General features: G+C 39.1%; 2 protein-coding genes and 1 long non-coding RNA gene across 4 annotated transcripts in view; 2 read left to right on the top strand and 1 right to left on the bottom strand.

The window, feature by feature from the left end:
• Nucleotides 1–20,205, top strand: part of HMMR (hyaluronan mediated motility receptor) — a 31,034-nt gene extending 10,829 nt beyond the window's left edge. The window contains exons 6-18 of one of the 2 annotated variants that reach the window (XM_058677641.1): nucleotides 3,501–3,590; nucleotides 3,678–3,778; nucleotides 5,202–5,276; nucleotides 5,403–5,578; nucleotides 6,427–6,575; nucleotides 10,286–10,458; nucleotides 12,530–12,646; nucleotides 15,271–15,417; nucleotides 15,878–16,030; nucleotides 16,147–16,246; nucleotides 16,827–17,003; nucleotides 19,224–19,386; nucleotides 19,909–20,205. In XM_058677641.1, coding sequence (XP_058533624.1) covers nucleotides 3,501–3,590; nucleotides 3,678–3,778; nucleotides 5,202–5,276; nucleotides 5,403–5,578; nucleotides 6,427–6,575; nucleotides 10,286–10,458; nucleotides 12,530–12,646; nucleotides 15,271–15,417; nucleotides 15,878–16,030; nucleotides 16,147–16,246; nucleotides 16,827–17,003; nucleotides 19,224–19,386; nucleotides 19,909–19,928 — 1,641 coding nt within the window. In that variant the 3' untranslated portion in view covers nucleotides 19,929–20,205. Of the gene's footprint in view, nucleotides 1–3,500; nucleotides 3,591–3,677; nucleotides 3,779–5,201; nucleotides 5,277–5,402; nucleotides 5,579–6,426; nucleotides 6,576–10,243; nucleotides 10,459–12,529; nucleotides 12,647–15,270; nucleotides 15,418–15,877; nucleotides 16,031–16,146; nucleotides 16,247–16,826; nucleotides 17,004–19,223; nucleotides 19,387–19,908 lie in introns of both variants that reach the window. The other variant, XM_012927660.2, reaches the window with a different exon arrangement.
• On the top strand, nucleotides 1,897–2,418 carry LOC101518795 (small ribosomal subunit protein uS10-like). The gene has a single exon (XM_036496988.2). It carries the CDS (start codon nucleotides 2,010–2,012, stop codon nucleotides 2,367–2,369), a length of 360 nt encoding a protein of 119 aa, XP_036352881.2. The 5' UTR covers nucleotides 1,897–2,009; the 3' UTR covers nucleotides 2,370–2,418.
• On the bottom strand, nucleotides 10,634–17,471 carry LOC131482646 (uncharacterized). The gene is made up of 2 exons (XR_009247189.1): nucleotides 17,349–17,471; nucleotides 10,634–10,798 (listed from the first exon to the last, which is right to left on the bottom strand). It is a non-coding gene; the product is annotated as an uncharacterized LOC131482646 (long non-coding RNA).
• Nucleotides 20,206–24,133: the final 3,928 nt, after the last annotated feature.

The following is a 24,133-nucleotide window of genomic DNA, read 5'->3' as shown; positions in this document are numbered from 1 at the left end:
TAAATAATGGAATAACAACAGGTTCCATCTCACATCATTTTGGGAGTGAAATGAATTGATGTACTCTGTGTTCAGAAGAGAAATTGTGTTTGTCAGTATTAATATCTTACATCTGAAAGTTCCCAAAATGTTCATTGTGTTTGATGTGGAGCAGATGTGAAATGCCATACAGCTTAGTAAGAGTTATAATGAAGGACCTGCAGTACGCTAGAGTTAGCCTACTTCAGAATAGGCCAGGCAATTCATATTCATTTTGTTAAGTAACCACACCTCAAAAACTCTTCTGTAACCAACTTTTACACACTTGCTCTGCACTTAATAGAGTGGTAAATAAATATCCTGGCTACATTTAGAAAAAACTAGAATGTTAAAATGACAGTGTGATAATGTAATGCCCCCTTATCCACAGAAGATGCATTTAAAAACTTTATGTAATATCTGAAATATAGAACAGTGCTGGAACCTGTACACATGCTCCTTGATTTACAAAGGGATTATGTCTTAATATATTCATTGTAAAAACAAATCATGGTGGACCATTGCGATTGATTTGGAAGGCAGGGTGATGCAAAGAGAGATTGAGATCTGCCATCTGCTGGTTCGCTCCAAATGACCGGAACAGCTGAGGATGGGCCAGGCCGAAAGCCAAAGCTCAGAACTCCATCTCAGAGTTTCACAGTTTCACCAGGTGCCAGGTGTCCAAGAACTTGTGCCATCCTCTGTCCTTGTGGGCATGTTAGCAGACAGCTTTATGGGAAGCAGAGTAGCTGGGACTTGATCCAGTTCTCCAACATGGAATGCCAGCGTTGCAAGCTGCGCCACTTACCCCAAAGTTGTGCCTGATAAACCTATCATAAATTTTTTTTTCAAATTTTTTTTAAGGATTTATTTTTTATTACAAAGTCAGATATACAGAGAGGAGGAGAGACAGAGAGGAAGATCTTCCATCCGATGATTCACTCCCCAGGTGAGCGCACCAGCCGGTGCTGTGCCAATCCGAAGCCAGGACCCAGGAACCTCTTCCGGGTCTCCCATGCGGGTGCAGGGTCCCAAGGCTTTGGGCCGTTCTCGACTGCTTTCCCAGGCCACAAGCAGGGAGCTGGATGGGAAGTGGGGCTGCCGGGACATGAACCGGCGCCCATATGGGATCCCGGGGCATTCAAAGCGAGGACTTTAGCTGCTAGGCCACGCCGCCGGGCCCTATCATAAATTTTTAAAAAAGGAAGTCAAACCAGCCTAAGTGTGGTGGGCAGACAGACATTGTGATGCAGGGAATTAAGTCACTGTTTGGGATTCCAATATTCCATTCTGAACCCCTTTATCATTGATGAAGCATTTTCAGGTTTGTAACCATATTCCATCTGCCAATGTCCTTGATTTACAATTTGAAACAATCCTAAATAAAAGAGCCTGTAAAATTTAACTAGTACTTGAAACATACCCAAAAAAATCTTTTACCTTTGCCCAGCAGTTGTACCAAAATGACCCAGGAAGCATAAGTACTTCAGACTTGTACATCTACCCTTTTAAACAGTTGTTCTGTTACAGAAAACTCTAAAAGCTAGATTACAGTAAATAAAAGGCTTAACAGTTCCCAGCCAGCAAACATGGACAGTAATGCATGCTAATAGTTTTGAGATTTTCCTAATGTAGCTCTTGCTGAGAAAAAGAGGCATGAAACTAAGATTACAAGGCCATTCCTCCTTCAATTTCAAGGAGCTCTGAGGCTAAGCTTGTTACTGCAAAACAAAAATTTTTCTTTTGCAAAATACATTTAACGAAACACAGATAAGACAGACATATGACCACATAATCCAGAAACGAGACTGACTTGTGGAACCCCAAATCTGGGGACCCACACCTGATGGGCCGTGACTTAAGAAGTTACGCTTCTTTCGGGAAGACGCTGTTGCTGCTGCCGGGAGGGCTACATCGGCCGCTCCGGCTCCTGACTCACCGCTGTTCGCACTTGCCGAGGAACAAGACGGTCAGGGAGCCGCGCCACAGCCATGGCTTTTAAGGATACCAGCAAGACGCCCGTGGAGCCCGAGGTGGCCATCCACCGCATCAGGATCACGCTGACCAGCTGCAACGTCAAGTCCCTTGAGAAGGTGTGTGCTGACTTGATCAGAGGAGCAAAGGAGAAGAATCTGAAAGTGAAAGGACCAGTTCGGATGCCTACCAGGACTCTGAGAATCACTACCAGAAAAACGCCCTGTAGGGAAGGGTCCAAGACCTGGGACCGCTTCCAGATGAGGATCCACAAGCGGCTCATCGACCTGCACAGTCCTTCGGAGATTGTGAAGCAGATCACCTCCATCAGCATTGAGCCGGGAGTGGAGGTGGAGGTTCCCATCGCAGATGCCTAAGCGCACCGACTACTTTAATAAATTGATTGCCGGTTGTTAAAAAAAAAAAAAAAAAAAGTTATGCTGCATTCAGCCTTCTGAAGAGTCACAGTCAGATCAGATGTGACAGACCTTCTTATGGCTAAATTCACCAGTGACCGGTAATGCAGAATCAGGTGACTCCTAAGGGTCAGTGGGAGTCCCCTGAGCCAGGAAGCCATGATCCAGTGCTGGAGCCATGTTAACCGTCACAGTGGTGCCCCAGACTACCGAGCCAGGTTCTCAAGCATAGGATGGCTACTGCCCTCTGACAAGGGATCTCTGAACTCACCTGGACCTCCAAAATGTTGTAGGGTGCTAGTGAGATCACACCAGTCTAGGGTTTACTAAGGGGTCTTTATTAACCAAGCTTAGTGATAACAGGGCCTACTAGAAATAGCAAATCACAAGTCCCTGTAGCAATCCAGTCAATTGGAATCCAGGAGGAACAAATGGACATTACCCTGAAGTCCATCTGTTAAGAGACATACAGCAAATAACCTGGGCACGCTTTCAAAGCTGCAGATGTTCACCTTTCTCTGGCTTCTCTGCCCACATTGCATTACTGCTCACCTCTCCTGGAACTTCTGATAGTGCACAAATTAGAAATACAGAGCATCTTAGCATTGCTATCTTTGCTGTCCCACCTAAGCAGTGAACAGAAGGTGAGGAATACAGACACGCAGGGGCCATGTTCCGGGAGTAGAGCAAGCAGGTACTGGGGAGACCGAGAGCTGGAGTGCCAGAGCAACAAAGCACAGAACCAAGAGAGCATATCCCTCTCTATCATGGGCCTTTATGGGGGCTTGTGAGGAGAGTGGTTAGAGTAATGCAACACCGTCCAGGTGTTGATAGGTGAGCATCACAGCTGGGCAGGAGGGAATACCAGGGTGGTAGGTGGGAGTGGCTTCAATCCAAGCCCCTGACCCTGAACTAGCTGCCTACCTCACCACAACAGCTAAAGGGAAGCGACTACAGCGTGCGTTGCGGTAATTGTGTTGGTCAAAGATGGCACTTTATAATTCCAATGATAGAATTATTAACATTTAAGAGATTTTATATAAGCCTTAGAAGAACACATTTCTTAATTTGTTTTATATTTGTTGCACTTAGTTTTCCGAGGATAGTAGTAACCAGAAGAATCTACGAGTTTTAAGTCTGGAGTTGATGAAGCTTAGAAACAAAAGGGAAATGAAGATGAAGGTAAGTAATACCTTTGGTGTGTTTGCTGTATCAGTCTGGGGTTCTGAATAATTTCTCATTTTCTAAATAGATATCTCTGTTATACAGAGTATGGTGGCTAAGCAAGAAGACCTGGAGATGAAGTTACAGGTCACCCAGAAGAGTCTTGAAGAATCTCAGGGGAAGATTGCACAGCTTGATGGGAAACTGTAAGTGACTGAGAGGAAATAGAAACTAAGTGTAGCCAATTTTTGACTTGTCTTTCGGGATGAATTACTATTTACTGAGACTTTAGCCTTCCCTCAGACTTTTTTTTTGCACTGCCACTCTCTAATTGCTGTGATGCTTTTTTAAGTGATAATTGAACTGTTATCCTTACCAACCATTTTTTGCCAAAAAGTTGAATGAATGTGCTACTTTGTGTGTAGTGTGTGTAAATAATCAGGAAAAATCTCCATCTTTCCAATAACGTAATTTTAGGAAGATAGCAAACTGCAACTGGAAATACTGGTAAAGGAGCTGTGATTAACTCAGAATTCTAGCCTTCTTGTCATTTTCAATACAGTAAAATATGTGCTTCCTAATTATTCAGTTTGTTGACTTTTGAGAATGTGTACATCTGCTTAACCACTGATCAAATGACATAGAGAACATATCCATCCTCACAGAAAGTTTCTTCATGCCCCTTCTTGCTGCTGCCTGTGTAATGTTGTTACCACAGAAACTGCTTTTTTACTTCAAATGTAAGCTAGTAATACCTTTTTGGGGACGTTTGTAATAGGATGAAAGAGATAGACTGTGTGCAGCTTCTTTCATTCGATGTGATTTTTTTGATGTCCATCCCTAATTCTCTGTTTTGATCTTAATTGCATTTCTGAGTAATAATCCATTATATGAATCTACTTACATTTCCTTATTACCAACCTTTTGATCATCATGGGGTTTTCATTTTCTGAATATTTTTGCTAGGCCTCTTAATGCACGTATATCTTTATGAATATAAGTGTTTTCTCATGGATCAATATATAAATAATGATAAATTCATGGGTTTGAGGATAAGTATATACAAAGCGCATTAAAAAATGAAGTGTTTGTTCTGTTTACACTCCCATCCAGCAATATGTGGTAATTCCACCTGTCCCTTTGCAGCACAATTAAGTATTAGTCTGAGATTTTGGCCTTTCTAGCGATTGTGGAGTGTGTCTCAGTGTATTTCCTTTTGCAAAGCATCTATGTAAGTCTCACTCATTTCTACCATCAGGTTGTTTGGAGGAAGTAAATACAAGGATAGCTGAATGTCAGGAAAGCTGGGACAAAAGCTTTTTGGTATACAAGTCAGTATTTATTGTATTGTGTGTGTGAGGAAACCAGGAAAGATACCAAATTCTAACATGTAATGTGGGAGATGGTGGTTCTTGTCATCATCAGTGTTTTGTGAGGATATATTTAGGAAGGTTTCTCATTGAGATGAAATACTTTGTTTGCCTTTGAAGTGTCAGCTTGAGAGGTCACATGAAGTAATTAAGGGCTTGGAATTGATTGAGACACCCTGCCTGTCATAAAAGTGATTAGTATATATTTGGCGTTAAATGAACTAGTAGGTGTTGACATGCTTTTTTTTTTTTTTTTTAGTGTTTCAATAGAGAAAGAAAAGATGGATGAAAAATCTGAAACAGAAAAACTATTAGAATACATCGAAGAAATCAGGTGATAGTAGCTTTAAGTTAGACCTTATTTTCTTCAATCCTGTAAAACATAATTTTCACTTTTATTGTGTTTTTTTCTTTGTGGCCTCAATGCAAGTGTTGTTCAAAATATCTTGTTTTAATGCAGTTGTGCATCAGATCAAGTGGAGAAATATAAGCTAGAGATTGCCCAATTAGAAGAAAGCTTGAAGGAGAAGAATCAAGAAATTGTAAGCCTTACCCAGTCGTTTGAGGAAAATGTTGTATTGTCTAAGCAGTTAGAAGAACTGAATGCAAAATGTCAACTGCTTGAAAAAGAAAAAGGTATTACAGTGTTTATAATTACTTTCTTGAGATTAGTGCCTTATCCAGTATTTGAGAAGGTACTGATACAACTTTTAAAATAAAATCGTTAACTAAACAGCAACAGGAAGAACATCCTGTATAGAAAACTTTTTGAAGTTTTTTTTTTTTTTTTTTTTTTTATGGAAAAACAGTAGCAGAGAGAGAAAGAAAAGACAGGAAGAACAGAGCCATCTTCTGTCCAGTGGTTCACTGCCCAAATAGCTGCAACAGCCAGGTCAGGCCCAGGGCTAAGCCAGAAACATGGCACTCCATCCTGGTCTTCATTGTAGATAGCAGGGGCCCAAGCACTTGCACCATCATTTGCTACTTTCCCTGGTACATCAACAGGAAGCTAGATGAATAGGGAGCGAGCCAGGACTGAACCAGCCTGGGACTGGGCCACCAGTGTTGTGAGCAGTAGTTTAACAAAATGCCCCATGACACTGACCTCTAGTTGAGAAACATGTACTCTTGGATTTGTTTTCAGTATGTAAGTTACTTGTCTTGGTTGAAGTATATATAGTCGTGCAGTTCCTGACTTCCCCACTAGGGGGCCATTTAAAGTTACTTAGAATCTGTTCTTCCTATTAATAAATATAAAAATATAAACAAACAAACACTACCAGTTTCATGAAAGTGTATTTGGAAATTTTATTAGGACATATAATGTATAATGTATTTTGTAACAATACAAACATCCAATAGATTTCTTTTTATGGAAACATCTGTGTGACTTGCTGTATTCAGTATAATGAAAAACTATGGAAGCGTGAGTTTCTCAAAATTAATAATACATAGCAGTATTTTTAACATTGTGCCTTTTATAGAGGACCTCATAAACTGGAATACAGAAAAGAGTGAAACTGTGAATGCTGAGATACAAAATTTAAACGAGAAGCTTATTCTGGAACAACAGAGATATGAAACACTACAACAAAAAGAATCGGAAATGAATTTACTCCTTCAAAAAGAGATGGTAATTTTTACAATATTCAGCTAATACAAATGTGATTAACAAGTGTTAACAATTTTCCTTTGTATCAAAAAAAACCTGTAAATTGCTATACCCTTTCTTCTAGCAGTCTGTTTTTGGATGTTTTCATGAGTACTCATACATATACTAAAGATTCACTTACAAATCATCACTATATGTTTAACAGGATTGTTCATAAAGTGAAAGAAAAGTATGATTAACAAATGCAGCAAAATAGCAAGTTTTTTTTTTTAAGGTCTATTTATTTTCTTATTGGAAATTCAGATTTTACAGAGAGGAGGGACAAAGATCCTTCATCTGCTGGTTCACTGCCCAAGTAGGCGCAGTGGAGCTGAGCTGATCTAAAACTAGGAACCAGGAGCCTCCTCTGGGTTTCCTAGGCAGATACAGGGTCCCAAGGCTTTGGGCTGTCCTCTGCTGCTTTCCCAGGCCACAGGCAGGGAGCTGAAATGGAAGTGGAACAGCCAGGACATAGACTGCTGTCCATATGGGATCCCAGCGCATGCAAGGCAAGGACTTTATCCACTAGGCTACCACCCTGGGCCCCGGCAAGTCTTTTTTCTTTTCTTTTTTTTTTTGTGTGTGTGTGTTTAAGGTTTATCCTATGTATTTGAATCACAGAGTGATAGGGAAAGAGTGAAACAGAGAAATCTTACATCTGGTTCTTCATTTCCAAATGGCCATAATGATTGTGGCCAGGGCCATGAATTCCATCTGGGTGTTCCTACATGGATGCAGAGGTCCAAATACCTGGGGCAGGTGCTTTCCTAGACTCATTAGCAGGAAACAATTAAAAAACAGACAAGCTAGGACTCAGACCAGTACTCTGACATAGGATCCAACATGGCAGGCTTAATGAACTGCGCCACAGTGTTGGCCCTGGAAGTGATCACCTTCTATCCAGCTCCCTACTGGTGCACCTGTAAAAGCTTTAGAAAATGGCCCAAGTCCCTGTACTCATGTGAAAGACCCAGAAGAAGCTCCTGGCTCGTGGCTTCAGCTTGGCCTAGCCTTGGCCATTGTAGCCATTTGGGAAATGATCTAGCAGATGTAATATTTTCCATCTCTGTCTTTCCTCCTCTCTTCATAACTCTGTCATTTCAAATAAATAATACGTAAGTTAACTAAGAAAAAAGTCCCAGCACATATTATTTGTGTGTACATACTTATCTTACACTGAGTGTCTAGCTACAGGGAAAATAAAACAATGTAGATTACTTAAAGGGAATTCTTAAAATTTCTGTGAGAAGTAACATAGTGTACTAAAATTCACAGCTATAAGATGGAAACAGTCGATTTTCAAAAGGAAATGTCCATATTCCTGTAAATATGAAAAGATATTCCACCTTAGTAGTATTCAGTGAAATGGAAATTATTTTTTTCATTTTGAAAATTGGCATGGACCCGGCGGCGTGGCCTAGCGGCTAAAGTCCTCGCCTTGAAAGCCCCTTGATCCCATATGGGTGCCGGTTCTAATCCCGGCAGCTCCACTTCCCATCCAGCTCCCTGCTTCTGGCCTGGGAAAGCAGTCGAGGATGGCCCAATGTGTTGGGACACTGCACCCGCATGGGAGACCCGGAAGAGGTTCCAGGTTCCCGGCTAAGGATTGGCGCGCACCGGCCTGTTGCGGCTCACTTGGGGAGTGAAACATCGGACGGAGGATCTTCCTCTCTGTCTCTCCTCCTCTCTGTATATCTGACTTTGTAATAAAAATAAATCTTTAAAAAAAAAAAAAGAAAATTGGCATGGACCTTGTGCAGTAGCCTAGTGGCTAAAATCCTTGTCTTACATTTACTGGGATGCCATGTGGGTGCCAGTTTGTGTCCCAGCTGTTCCACTTCCCATCCACCTCCCTGCATGTAACCTGGGAAAGCAGTAGAGGACAGCCCAAAGCCTTGGGACCCTGAACCAACATGGGAGATCCAGAAGAAGCTCCTGGCTGCTGGCTTTGGATCAGCTCAGCTCTGGCCATTGCAGCCTCTTGGGGAGTGAACCAGCAGATGGAGGATCTTTCTCTCTGTCTCTGCTTCTGTCTACATCTGACTTTCTGATAAAAATAGGTAAACCTTTAGAAAATAGAGATTATATAGATCCTTATCTATTGACCTAGTGGGATTTTATGTCTGGTTTCTAATTGATTTTCATGTCCACAAAATATAGATCGTTCATGATCAAAAGAAATACATGCATAAGAGCTGAAATTGTGCAGGAAAGCCACCACTTTTAACTCCAGCATCCCATATCAAAGTACTGGGTCAAATAACAGCTACTTCACTTGCAAGCAGATTTTGCACTTATATGCCGAAGAAGGAAGTAGAAGATAGCCCAGATACTTACGTTGCTGCCACTGAAGAGGCAGGCCCAAAAGTAATTTTTTGTCTCTTGGCTTTTTTCTGGCTGAGACCCGGCTATGATCCAGCATATTGAAGATTAACCTCTATTTCTCCATTGCTTGGCCTCTGAAAGACTTAAATGGATCAAAAAAAATTTTTTTTCAAGAAAGTATAGACTTACATTAAAGTATCAACAAAGATCACAAGGCATATATATTCCAAATTAGTCACTGCAATGGGAGAACTTGAATTTTAGATGGGTAATAATCAAAACAAATAATGGCTTTAATTGTAATGTTAGAATTGCTTTCATTGTAGTGATGGTGTATGTATATATAAGTTTAAAATGCTTTTATAGTAGTGATGGTATATATAAGTTAAAAGTGTATGTAACTGAAATTGGTTTTTTTTTTTTACAAATCATTGAAATCACAGTGCCTTTTTCACATAGTGAGACAAAGTATTAAAGCATATCTCAACAAGTATATTAAAGTTGTGAGGCAGTTATAAATGTAATTTTAGGGTAAACGCAAGTTTACTTGAAAGACAAAGTTAAGCAGAGAGAAAGAGACCTTCCAATGCTGGCTCATCTCCCAAATGGCCACAGCAGCTGGAGCTGCATCCGGGTCTCCTGCATGGATACAGGGATCAGAGCACTTGGATCATCTTCCCCTGCCTTTCCAGGTGCTTTAACGTGGAGCTGGACCGTAAGTGGAGCACCTTGGAACAAACTGGCTGGGATTCCAGCTCTGCTGGCAGTGGCTTAGCTTCCTGTGCTGTAGCACTGTCCCCATAATTTTAATAGAGCAGTTGGTGTTTATGTGAATGTGTGGTGTATCTTAACAAAAAAGCCTGAAATTACTTAACAAGATGTAGTATTTGGTCCATGAAAAAGTGAATATTTCTATGTTGATTTCCTTAAAACTTTTTAGTCTTCATACTTTTTTATTCATTCTTTTAAGATGTACTTATTTTCTATTCGAATGGCAGATTCACTGAGACAGAGGTTTTCCAAGCACTAGTTCATTGCCCAAGTAGCCACAATGATCAGAGCGGAGTTGCTCTGAAGCCAGGAGCTTCCCCTGCATCCTAAGGCTTTGGATCATCTTCTTCTGCCCTCCTAGACCACTAAACAGGGAGCTGTATGGGAAGTGCAGTAGCTGGGACATGAACCGGTGTCCAAATGGGATGCTGGTGTTTATAAGTGGAGGATTAGCTAGTTGAGCCATCGCGCTGGCCGTCATTCTTTTTTGTGTTTGTTAATAGAGCCTCACAGTGGTATTTTAGACTACTTTGCTTGTATATGTTTGGGTGTAGGAATCATCTTCTCATCTTCAGCAATTGCTGTATTACGTTCAGGAGCAAATAAATAAAGAGAGAGATGACTTAAAGGAACAATTAAGGCAAGCACTGGATGAGTTGGATAAGTTACAGCAAAAGGAAGTACAAACTGAAAAACTGGTCAAGCAGTTGGAAGAAGAGAAACAGTCTTCAGCTGCAGAACTGAAACTCATAGAAGAAAACCTAAGAGGGTTTGTATTAATAGGACCTCTTACTTACTGAATACTTGATTTAAAAAAATTGTTGTTCTACTTTATGAATATGAGAATTATTTTACAAGTGATTAATGAACATAGAGAGATGAAGTCTTTACTTAATTCTGGTGTTTTTTGTTGTTGTTAATTTATTTATTTTTATTTTTTGAAAGACAGACAAGCAAAGAGGTCTTCCTTCCAGTGATTTACATCCCACATGGCTATGGTTACAACAGGAGCCAGGATCCTGGAACTCAGTTCTGTTCCTCTAAATGGGTGGCAGGGAATCCAGTAATTAAGCCAACACCTGCTTTTCAGGGTGTGCCTTAACAGGAAGCTGCAATCGGAAGTGGAGACTGTACTCAAAATCAGTCACCGATTGTGGAATTATGATACCCAACCCACTGTGTCAAGGTTTAATTGAAAAGAACTGTAGTAAACAAATGACATTCTTACATTTTCTGAAAATTAGTGAGCAAAGGCATCATAATAATTAGCTTAAGAAAAAAAAAAAAACCTAAGAAACTTTCCCTTTAATAAAACAAAGTCTGTATTTTTGTCCTTGAGCATGTAAGTTTACATAGTGCAGGTTATATGTTTGGAGGACTCCTAAATCTTCAGAGGCAGAAATCAAAAATCAAACTTGGACAGGAATTTTGCCTAGAAGTTGGTTGCATTGACATTCTCCATCAGAACTTCAGTGTTTGATTCCTGTGTTAGGCTCTTGATTCTGGCTTCCTGCTGCTGTGTTCCCTGGGAGGCAGCACAGAATGGCCGATGGTGTAAGGTGACTCACCTGTTTGGGAGACCTGGCTCCTGACAGCCTAGTTTCACATCATTTCTTTCATTTTAGTATTTAGTTAGGTTAAGATATGCAGCTTGGTTCCTTCATTCAAATTGCAAATCACAGAATGAATTATACTTAAATGCTTGGGATTTCATTGTTAAGTTATTTCTAGCAAGGAACCATGGACTGAATCTGAGGCAAATATCGTGCATTCTTCACCTTTGAGTACTTTTGGTATTGATCTCGTTTATGTTTTTTTGTGATGGTTAGTGATAAAAATGAAATCCAGAATTTCATATATCCCTGCTTTGGGAGAAACATTACTGAAATGTAATTAGAGGGACTGTTCTATACTGCGGTCAGGATAGAACCTTAAGAAATTGTATGAAAAAAAAATGCATCAGTGATACCAATTTCTAAGGGCAAAGTTTATTAATCATTTATTCCACTTAAAGAACTTATGTCCTTATGGAACTGTGTGCATAGCAATTATAGTCAAAAAGGTAGAAAATTAAACCTTGATATTTTCATATTGTGTTCTTTAGTCTTGACTGCTGCAGGAAGATCATGTTTAAAATGTTTCTCTGTTTCTTCCATTCCCCCATATTTTTAGAACACTTATGTAAATATAAGGGGTTTCCAAAAAGCTCATGGAAATGTGCATTATTATTATTATTATTATTATTTGAAAGGCATGTTACAGAGAGAAGGAGCAAGTGAAATCTTCAATCCACTGATCCACTTCCTAAATGGCCACAGTAGCCAGAGTAGAGACAATCTGAACCATGGAGCCAGGGGCGTTCTCCAGGTCTCCCACGTGGACACAGGAGCCCAAGAACTGGAAGCCATCCTCTGCTGTTTTCCCACACCATAAACAGGGATTTGGACTGGAAGTATAGCAGTCGGAACTCAAACTGGTGCCTGTATGGATGCTGGTGCCAAAGGCAGAAGCTTAGCCTGCTACACCACAGCTCTGGCTTCTGTATAATCTCTTATTTATGTTGTTTCATGATGTTTCCTGTGTTATATAAAAAGAAATATAGTAACAAGTAAATTTGCATGAAAACAGAAGTAAAACAGGAACAGGAAAGATATGATACTAGCAGAGAAATTAGAACTTTTTAAAAGCATGTATCAAGAAACATAAATTTTGATATTAGCTCTACACCAGTGAATGCAAAGGTAAACGTGAAATTCATGCTGACGGTTTCAAATGTAGATACTGCACGTTCTCTTTCTTAGGATAATGGTTTATAGGTATTAATTTTTCCTTTTCCATAGGAAAGAAGCTGAACTGGAGAAATGTCATCTTGCTCACTCTGAGGCCACCCAGCTTTTACAGGAAAAGTATAATAGTGCAGCGCAAGCCCTTGAAGATGTTACTGCTCAGTTTGAAAGGTAAGTTTAAATTAAGTTACAGAACACCTTTCTTTCTTTCTCTCTTTTTTTTCTGTCTTTCTTTTTTTTTTTTTTTTTAATCAACCTTGCTAGAATTGCTTAATTTTCCAGTCATCCTATTCCGACCAACAGCGTTCCCCATATGATGTAAAAGTTCTTCAAGAAGGTGACCAATTTATCCTGGCAGAAGGCAGAACTCATTTTATCGTCCTTTTCGCAGGATAAATTAAACACCAAGACCTAATTATACTTCAAAATAAAACTAAAACCTGACTTTATTTCAAAATAAAACTCCCTCTCCTACCAGTTTAGGAGAGACTTACAATATGTCCCATTTACCTTAATCCGCTGGCCAGCCTCCTGGGACGACCCTTCGCCGTATCCTGGTAATCTGATATAGAAGTTTTCCTTTCCCCCTGTCTGTCTACGGCAGGTTAAGCTCAGTAGGCTTTCACTTCAGGGACATCAAACTTTCCATTTCATTTCTTTTGATTATTATTAAAACCTGGAAACATTCATTCGTCCTTAAATTAATAAACTAGGGGGAAAAAAGGAAAACTAAAAAGATACCCACTGAGTCTTATTTCCTTCTTTTTTTTTTTTTTTTTTAAAGATTTATTCATTTTATTACAGCCAGATATACAGAGAGAAGGAGAGACAGAGAGGAAGATCTTCCGTGTGATGATTTACACCCCAAGTGAGCCGCAACGGGCCGGTGCTATGCCGATCCAAAGCCGGGAACCTGGAACCTCTTCCAGGTCTCCCACGTGGGTGCAGAGTCCCAATGCATTGGGCCATCCTCGACTGCTTTCCCAGGCCACAAGCAGGGAGCTGGATGGGAAGTGGAGCTGCCGGGATTAGAACTGGCGTCCATATGGGGTTCCAGGGCTTTCAAGGCGAGGACTTTAGCCTCTAGGCCACGCCGCCGGGCCCCTTATTTCCTTCTTAAAGCTAACTAATACCATCACATATTTCTGACGCTGTTCTTAGTCAAACTTCTATTTCCCAGTTTTGCTGTGCCCATTTCCTCCGCTGTTATCCCATTTATTTGGTACTTTCTTTAAAAAAAAAAAAGTTAATGACAAAGGAAAAATATACCAACATCTCATACTGTATAAATATGAACTTATTTATTATATTTAGATCTTATTATGGGGAAGCTTCTTATCTACTTTAATCTACTTGATAGCTGAACAGGAATATGCAATAGGCATATTTTATAAGACGTAATATCAACATGTGCAGAAATGCTTTAGTAAGCCAAAAGATTTTTCAGCCACTCTGTGTCAACCTGTGAATTGTTCTGTTGCTTTATCTTCATGCCTTTCTTAAACAAATCCTAAAGCTTGTATTTATTATTTCTTCATTTTTCCCATATGCTGTCGTTTTGTAGCATGTATATATCTGTATAGTAAAGCATTATTTGATTTAGCTTTTTTTCTGAATGTCACAATAGCCATTTCCTGTGACCTTTCACTGTACAATTCTCTATTTCTAGAATTGAATGATGTGATCTGAGGCTATAAGTTATGGTCATTGTGATTGTTTGAGTATATATGTGATGTATCACAATTTACTTAACCATTTGTGCTTCAAACTTTTATGTTGTGTTAAGTATATATGTATTTATTTGTTACAATATATCTGGAGTACTGATCCCAATCCTTTAAGGAATTTTTATTCTCACTAATTTGAAAAAGTGTTTTAGGAAATTTTTATTCGTTCTGACTTTCAGAATGCTAAGTCATCTTTGGTTATTTTCTTTCCCTTACCCGCAATATCTTTTGAATTTTCCTGTTTTCTCCAAGAGAGATTGTGAATCTTTTTATTTTCAACTCCTCCATCCACGCATCCTGTCATTCACCTGGGCTGATAAGTAGATGTTTTCCAGTCAGTCTCCAGTTCTTCATTCTTCCTTACTCTACAAACCATCCTGCACCTAATCTCTCAAGCAGTTCACACATTTACCTAGCCATCTTTGATGTTTCCCGATTATCCCTTAGCAAATGTCATTGTGCCTTACTGTGGGACCACCCCATTCTAGTTACCGCTCCTGCTCTTTGTTCTCTTATTCCTTCTCTCAACTCTCACATCTTAATGGTGAGTGTTCTACTTGCCACTAAGGGTGTATCTTGATCCTCTAACCTAGCTAACTCCTTACCTAGGTTTCCATTTACCTCTGAGTTCCGTAGGAAGGACTTTGCTGAATCACAAACGAAAGTATACTGTTCTGTTGGTTTAAAATTGTTTGTGCTTCTCCTTTCTATCACAAAGAGAGGCATTTTTCACCTTTCCTATAAGACCATAAAATCTGTGATAATAGGTACAGAAATTTTATAATTTTCATTTTGGAGCAACTTTCATGTTTGGTATTTAGTACTTTTTCCATCTTTTTATACAAACTTCCTTCACTTCACTTCTTGAATAAACAATTAATACTTCTTGCACTCAGCACTGTGTACTTCAGAATAACAGAATTCTTACCTGTAGAAATGTATGACTGTACCAAAAGGCTTTGTTACTTTTACCTTAAAGTATCTAAAAAATAAACTGAACATAGCTGTATGTTGGTCACTTATACAGTAGCTAGAAAAATGCTTGGACTGTTTTTTCTTTTTGATAAGCTATAAAAGATCAGTGGCTAATGAGATGGAAGATCTTAAATCGGAGAACTCAGTACTACAAGAGAAAGTGTCCAAGGCGGAAAAAAGTGCCAAAGACATACAGCATCAGGTGTTAGCAGCTGAGAATGCCAACCAAGAATCCACAAGGTTTGTAGAACAAACAGTTCTTTTCCACTTAGAACCATTAAGACAATTGCATGTTGTTTAAAGCTAAATAGTAAAAAGATACAGGTACAATTATTTGCTGTGTTTCTTAGGGTGGTGTTGAGCCTGTTGACTAAGATGCCCTTCTCACATCCCAGAAGACAGTGTAGATTTCTGGCTCCAGCAGCTTCCTGTTAGTCAGGCTCTGACAGGCAGCTGTGATGGCTCAAGTTACCACCGTTCACATTCAGCCCCCCTTTCCTAGATTTGGCTTTTGGTCTGCCCAAATTATTGCAGGCATTTGGGGAGTTACTCAATAATGGAATCTTTCTCTTTACCTCTTAAAAAAATGTTAAAGAAAAAAAATTGGTTACATTCTTTAAAAAAATTTTTTTTCACAAAGACTACATAAATAAAATAGTTGTGAAGTGCTCAGTGAACTCTTCTCTCTCTCCAACCCCAGGATGTGCCTAGATCTACAGACCCAACTAGAACTTAAGGAAGCAAAACTTAAAGAAATCACAGTATCCTCTGGCAAAAAAATATCTGATTTGCAAAGCCTGCTTGAGCAACAAAATGAAGACTTTAGGAAACAACTGGAAGAAGAAGAATCAAGGTAATCTAGCTCTGGATTCAAGTGCCATATACTTCATTTTTTTTTTTTCTGAACAAATAGGAAAAAGAAGCTAATGATTTTCTAATCAATTTTTCAAATTTTATTTTCTTATGTAGGAAAGCTGGAAAAGAAAACATGATAGCAGAATTAACTGAGGAAAGTAATAAGTGGCGTCTACTTTATGAAGAACTATACGAGAAAACAAAACCTTTTCAGGTTTGTCTGTTAAGATTACACTTTTGTTTATTTTAGTTTGCTTTGTTCCCTGTCATAGACATGATGGTGGCTTCCTTTCCTGCACTTATTTTGTTCTGTATTTGCAGTGCACATGTAAGCTTCAGTTAGTTTTATATGAATTTTATTAAGACATTATACGTAAATTTTCTCCACCTTAATTGAACTATCATTCATAATTAGACATAAATTTCTTAATGTGGCATTATACTTTACAGAATCTTCTGTCATGATGAGCTTATTGGCTGAAAGGCTGCCCTTATATGAACTGTTGAAAATCTCTGTTAATTGGTGATACACATTTTCTTATGATTTCAGTGTTGCTCAAAATAATATCTGTTTTCCCCTTTTCAATGAATTTTGAAATTAGAAATACTAAGATTAAAAGATGCTTTTACTGAAGCTTTAGAGAACCCTGACAATATGTAAGTGTACTGTATCTTTGTTAGACTTTTGCAATCCTCTTAATATTTTTATGGGTTATCTGAAACTAATAGAACTTAACTACTTAGCACTAGATTGATTTTTACAGTCTAGATATTAACCTGATACTCTTTTCTAGGAGCAACTGGATGCATTTGAAGCAGAGAAACAAGCATTGTTGAGTGAACATGGTGCGGCTCAGGAACAGCTAAATAAATTAAGAGATTCATATGCAAAATTGCTGGGTCATCAGAATCTGAAACAAAAAATCAAGCATGTTGTAAAATTGAAAGATGAAAATAGCCAACTAAAATCGGTTTGTAAAAAGTATTTTTTGAAAGATATTGATAGAAAGGTTCTATTGCTTTAACTATTTTTAACACTTAACAAAATGTCCATCTTTGTAAGTTTGTCCTAGAGCTTAATGGCTTTAGAGTGTTGGCCATACTGGTATTCAATTTTCTCAGGTTTTTAACTATGTCTTTAGCATAGTGAAAATTGCTAGTGTAACTGGAAGAATTCATAAAGCTTTGTATATCCATTTCTGCTAGCAAAATAGCAGGCTCCTTGATGTAAATATGGCAGACAATCAATGTTAAGAAAAAGGTAGAGATGTAATTTTATCAGGCCCAGTGCAATGGCTCAGTGGCTAAATACTCACCTTGAAAAAGTTGGAATCCCCTATGGGCACCAGTTTATGTCCTGGCTGCTCCACTTCCCATCCACCTCCCTGCTTATAGCTTCGGAAAGCAGTGGAGGATGGCCCAAAGCCTTGGGACCCTGCTCCTGTGAGGGAAAGCCATTTGGGGAATGAACCAAAGAGTGGAAGATCTTTCTGTCTCTCCTCTCAGTAAAAACTCTGCCTATCCAATAAAAATAAATAAATCTTTAAAAAACAATTCTGATGCATTCACATCCTATATCATTTACTCATTTAAAATATATAATTCTGTGGATTTTGTTGTTTTCAGATAAGTGCAATTGTTATAATAAATTTAAGATATCCTTATCACTTTAAAATGAAATTGTGTACCTTTTGCTTTTCATTCTTCTGTCTCCTCATCCTTCCAGCTCTCAGCCTTGTGCAGCCACTATCTCTATAGAGTTCCCTGTTGTAAATGTTTCCTATTCATGAACTCAAACAACATGTAGACTTTTATGATTGCTTTCTCTCGATTAATATGCTTTCAAGCCTCATCCATGTTGTTTCATGTGTTGGTACTTTATTCCTTTTTTAGACGCCACTAGCTTACTGTCTGGATATATAGTATTGTACTTGTTGATTTATCAGTTCATAGATAAGGGAGTGTTTGCAACTTTAGTCATCTGAATAATGCTGCTCTAAATATTCATACACAAGTTTTTATGAACATGCATTTTTATTTCTTTGAGTATATGCTTGGCTGACATTGCATGGTCAAATAATAATTGGTTTTAATTAATTCAGATACTTTCAGAATGATTTCTAAAGTAGTTTTGCAACATACATCAGTTTATGAGGCTTCCAATTTCTCCATTTACTCCCTAATATTCAGTATTTGACCTCTTTATTCCAGCCATCCTACCAGATATGTAGTTATGCTTCATTGTGGTTTTCATTTGTACTTCCCTGATGGTAATGATGTTGATTTAGCCATTTCTATATTTTCCTGGGAGACATAGCTATTCAAATTCTTTGTACATGTTAGAAAATTGGATTCTTTATCTTTTTGATGGATTTAGAAATTTTTTACATTCTAGATACAAGGGTCTTTTTTTTTTTTTTTTAAAGATATTTTTATTGCAAAGTCAGATATACAGAGAGGAGGAGAGACAGAGATCCTCTGTCCGCTGATTCACTCCCTAAGTTGGTGCAGTGGCCGGAGCTGCGCCAATTCGAAGCAGGCAGCCAGGAGCCTCTTTCGGGACTCCCAGGGGGTGCAGGACCCCAAGGCTTTGGGCTGTCCTCAGCTGCTTTCCCAGGCCACAAGCAGGGAGCTGGATGGGAAGTGGGGCCACCAAGATTAGAACCAGCACCCATATGGGATCCCTGCACGTTCAAGGCAAGGACTTTAGCCGCTAGGTTACCGCGCCGGGCCCCCTAGAGTTTTTATGAGTAGATACTTTCTCTTTTGGTATGGATTGTCTTTTTCTTTCTTGTTATTATCTTTTGAAGTACCAAATTTTATTCAATTGCAGTGTATTTATGTTTTTCTTTAGTTACTTGTTCTTTTGTATGTAAGAATGTTTTGACAAGTCCAAGATCATGAACATCTACCCTTACATTGTCTTCCAGTAGGTTGTTTAGCTTTTATGTTTAGATCATTGATCCATTTTGAGAAAACACCTTTATGCTCCTAGACAAGAGGGCTTAGGAGATTCTCTTTCTTTTTGGGCTAAGCTGTTGTTTGAAGTCATTAGAGCTTATGTGTTATGGTGATTTTTGCCATTAGGTATGATAAATACCTAAGTTGGACTTTGGAATTTGCCTTTAACACTGGTAAACATAATTCACCCAACTTTAATATTCTTTATTATTTTCATTTTTCTAACATAGGAAGTGACAAAACTCCGCTCTCAGCTTGCTAAAAAAAAACAAAATGAGAGAAAACTTCAGGAGGACTTGGACAAAGCTCTGGGTATCAGACGCTTTGATCCTTCAAAGGCTTTTCATCATGAAAGTAAAGAAAATTTTGCCATGAAAACCCCACTAAAAGAAGGTAAGAAGTGAATATAAATGTATAGAAGTCTCATCATAGTGACTGATTTGGTTTTGTTAGTTGAAAATTTTTGACAACTTCTGATATAGAAGAAATGCTTAATGAAATTGTGCGATACTTTTTTCTCCTTCTTACTTTTTCTCTGTGTCTGAATTCTACCTGTCCTTCACATCTGAAACCGTCTTCCAGGAAGCTTGCCTGACTCTCCTATTGCCCTCATCTCCTCAAATCATTCTCTCTCTAATGATTGACTTCCTGTGTCTAAGTGTCTGTTAGGTCCTTAATTTTCCAGTTATGTTTTTGGAAAAGTAAGTAATTTCTTTTGTCGCTATAGATCTTAGTATGTTTCATGACAAATCAAATTTGTTGCAATAATGAGTAAAGGAATGTACTCAGAATGCTGCAGAATGTAAGCATTGTTTCATCTGCCTTAGAACAAACAGAAGGTCGGCTTGCAGCTTACAATGATTGAGGAATAAGTTTTCACTTAAAATACTTTAATTCTGTTTAATATCTTCTTAGGCAATGCAAACTGCTGCTGAACTCCTATGGAGAATTAAGAAATCATGCAACGTCTGGAAAACTTGTGAAAAACTATTATTACTATTGATGAGAGTATTATTATCATGTTTCTAATGCTGTATTTGTATTTAATGTTATTTTAGTATGTGAAGAAAGTCAACCTTTTATTTACCAAAATGTTTTTTGAATTTTATTTTGTGTTGTAAATACCACCTCCTTTAAGCTAATCCTTATCATGTTATTTTAACCTTTTAACTGACTTTAGCTTACATTACTTCCCAGCAAATCAGAAATCCTTTGAAAATCTTTATCTTCATTATTCATTATTCCTCCACGTTTTTAGCTTGAATCTGAAGGTCTTTTTATTCCGAACCTTTTAGCTAGGCTAAAGTGTCTTAACGTGTTCTTGACTACATTTTTCTAATAATGTTCATTTCATCTTTACCAAACTCTTCACTTGTCCAATTTAAGTGAGAATTATAAAGACAAGATTAACTCTTTAGTAACCTTTTTATCTTTTGCCAGAGTCACACAGTTGTTTAGTTAGACAATCGTTTTTTTTTTCAGTTCTACTAAACTTAAAATCTGATTTGGCCTATAAACCTGCATTTTTAATAAACTCTTCAGTTAATTCCTAGATGCACTGACTAAAATCTGACAAAGTGCTTTAACCTCTTTATGACATTTGTCATGTACTACTAATCATCTGCTTGTCTACTGAGTATCTGATTAATATTTGTGCGGCACAAAACAAAATTTTATGTCATCTGCTGAATTATTCAACATGAAGTTTGTAAAGTTACATTAATGCCTGTATTTAAGATTTATTTATTATCTATGTCCTCCGAACTCCATTTATCCCAGAATCACAAATGAAAGTTTAGGAATTGATGATACTTTCCCTATAATATATAGTTTACAAAATTGATTGATATTTATATGTAGTGTTTTTGTGATTTTTTTTTTTTTTTTTGCATTTAGGGAGCCATATACTATCAGAATGTATATTTCCTTTTTTAAGATGTATTCATTTTTATTGGAAAGGGAGATTTACAGAGAGAAGGAGAGTCCACTGGTTCATTCCCCAAATGGCCTTGATAACTAAAGCTGAGCCAGCCAGAAGCCAGGAGCCTCCCCCAGGTCAGCCACATGGCTGCAGGACCCCAAGGCTGTAGGCCATCTTCCACTACCTTCCCAGGCCATAAGCAGGGAACCTGACACAGAATGTATTGTTCATGATAAATTATAGGATTAATAAATGGCTAGATTTAAAGGTATGACTATTTGAGTTAAATTCTGAAGAAATATAGAAATTGGAATAATTATTCACTAAAATGAAACGAGTCAGTCTTCTGCTTTTAACACAGATGGTATATGGGCTGGTGAAGTGTGCTCACTGGAAATATTTCCTTTTACCAGTGTCCTCTAGGGATGGCTCAGGAAGTTTCATTTTTGAAACTCCTTCTCCCCTCCCATAGCATTTGCACCACTTTCATTTGATGACTGACAGACTAGATGCTTTAAAGCAAGGGGTTTTTAGGACAGGTTTTATGGCAAAATGAACTAGCATCTTGTATGGGCTCCAGTTTAAGTCTTGGGTGCTCTACTTTCAATCCAACTCCCTGCTAATGGTCTGAGAAGACAGCCAATGATAGCTCCTTGGGAGACCTGGAAGAAACTGCTCGCTTTGGACCGGCTCAACCCCAGACATTGCACCCATTTGAGGACTGAAGTGGTGAATGGAAGATCTCTCTCTCTACCTCTGCCTCTCCTTAATTCTGCCTTTTAAGTAAATAAATAAATCTTTAAACAAATGAAAAAGAATTGTTAATTCACAGTTGTCGAAGTTTGAGAGCATGTTCCTGACCTCTGCATGGGTTCAGTGAGGATCCTCTTGGCTTCAACACCATGTCATAGGTGCCATCATAGGGACGACAGTTGTATAGAGGGAGAGATTCCATTTTAAGACGGCAAGCCAAAGAGCAAGGGTGGGCTCCTTCCAGATCCTTCCCGAAGACAGTGCCCCCCACTGGAACAAGTACCTCCCACCTGAGGGCACAAACTCAAGCCATAACACATCGCTAAAGACCCATCTTTACATTCCTAACCGTTTCCCTCATGACACAGTGAGAACACTTCCCCACGTCGGAGTCTATGACATGATCAAATGAGTCCCCAATGCCGCCAGCATGCTGATGAAGTATGATAGCAAGGAGTGAACTGCTCCCCATCCAACACTGAGAACACTGGAGAGAAAAGAAAGCTAAGAAAGCTGAAACATTTGTCCTACCCTTTTTCCTCCCTACCAGAGCTGTCCCTTCCTAGTCATTTGCTCACTTGTGCACGAATCCCTCTCAACTGTGAAGGCAATAATGAAAAGAATTAAGGGCCTGGCGCAGTGGCCTAACAGCTAAAGTCCTTGCCTTGCAAGTACCAGGATCCTATATGGATGCCAGTTCCCATATAGTTCCCTGCTTGTGGCCTGGGAAAGCAATCAAGGATCTCCGTACGCATTGGGACTCTGCACCTGTGTGGGAGACCCAGAAGAGGCTCCTGGCTGCTAACTTCAGGTCAGCTCAATTCTGACTGTTGCAGTCACTTGTGGAGTGCGTCAGTGGACAGCAGATCTTCCTCTCTGTCTCTGCTCTCTGTATATCTGGCTTCATAATAAAAGTAAATAAATCTTTTAAAAAAAGGAGTTTAAAAATACAGATTTTTAAATTAAAAAATAAAGAAATGCAGCCCTCATTGGTTTGCACAGAAGACAGGGCTGGAGACAACTGACCCAGCAATTGCAACACTGTGAATGTAGGCTGATTTGGGTGACAGACTGTGCCAGACCCTGTACTGGGATGCACATACAAGAATCAGGTCTAGGATCACATCATATGAAGTTTCTTTGGGGGATCCCCCAAACTAAACTGCTGGACTCAGAACCCCAACCATGGAGAGAATTGCAGGTTCCATGATCTGACAGTGGAGTGCATGTGTCAGAGCTGGGCGTCCTCAGTGGCTTAGACGGAGCAGTGGACAGCATATCCAGGTGCACATGGAGGATATGGCAGTACCCTGGAGCCTGCAGAGGACAGAACAAATCTAGCAACTACTCCAGCAAAGAGTTGGCAGTGAATACCTGGGCAAATGGAGACTCTAAGGCAGAATACGTCGGCCAGTGGAGTCTGGAGAGATTTCATCGTGATTGTAGTGGCAAGATCGGCAGCAATTCAGAACTGTTGAACTGTCGAAACCCACTTGAGAGGACCCTAGCAGCTTACACCACATCGGGGACGTTGGGATGGTTGTTAGGCTGGTTTGGCTTCTCCCCTTATATCTCCCCTCCCCCAGATACAGGAAGGAAAAAAGAGAATGTCCAAACAATGGTCTCACCCACTGTCCTCTAGTCCTTGGCCCTTCACATCCTAAAATCAAATATGTAAAAATTATCAAAAATAAACTTACGCCATTTTTAAAAATTAAAAAAGACAGAGCCTGGCACTATGGCTTAGCAGCTATATTTTCTTCTTGCAAGCACTGGGATCCCATATGGGTGCCGGTTCATGTCTCAGCTGTTCCACTTCCCATCCAGCTCCCTGCTTGTGGCCTGGGAAAGCAGTCGAGGATGGCCCAAAGCCTTGGGACCCTGCACCTGCATGGGAGACCCAGTAGAGGTTCTGGGCTTCGGATCAGCTCTGTTCTGACCATTGCATCTATTTGGGGAGCAAATCAGCCAGTGGAAGATTTTTCTGTCTGTATCTCCTTCGCTGTGTAAATCTGACTTTTCAATAAAAAATAATCTTTAAAAAATAAAAAATAAATAAAAATATGCTTTTTAAAGTTTAACATTCTGGTCAAAGGCAATTTTTGTTATTCTTAAATGAGTACAAGACCACAGTCTAGAACACTTGTTCAAACCTTAAATCTTCATCACTCTCAAAGTTATTTTGAAAATAAGCTTATTTGGTTCTTTAGTTCCATAGGTTTGGAAATTATGACCTGGAAATTCCTTTTTGTCTAAAGAATTATTTATTTTTATTGCAAAGTCAGATTACAGAGAGGAGGAGAGACAGAGAGAAAGATCTTCTGTCCAATGATTCACTCCCCAAGTGGCCGCGATGCCTGGAGCTGAGACAATCTGAGGCCAGGAGCCAGGAGCCCAGAGCCTCTTCTGGGTCTCCCAGGCGGGTACAGGCTCCCAAGGCTTTGGGCCATCTTGGACTGCTTCCCC

Source organism: Ochotona princeps, chromosome 19, assembly GCF_030435755.1.
Source record: "Ochotona princeps isolate mOchPri1 chromosome 19, mOchPri1.hap1, whole genome shotgun sequence".
Lineage (NCBI taxonomy): Eukaryota > Metazoa > Chordata > Mammalia > Lagomorpha > Ochotonidae > Ochotona > Ochotona princeps.
Note: the sequence above shows the minus strand (reverse complement) of the source record. Positions and strands in the feature narration are given on the sequence as shown.

What these genes read in the sequence shown, in the direction of transcription:
- LOC101518795 (XM_036496988.2), top strand. Translation starts at nt 2,010, where the DNA reads ATGGCTTTTAAGGATACCAGCAAGACGCCCGTGGAGCCCGAGGTGGCC.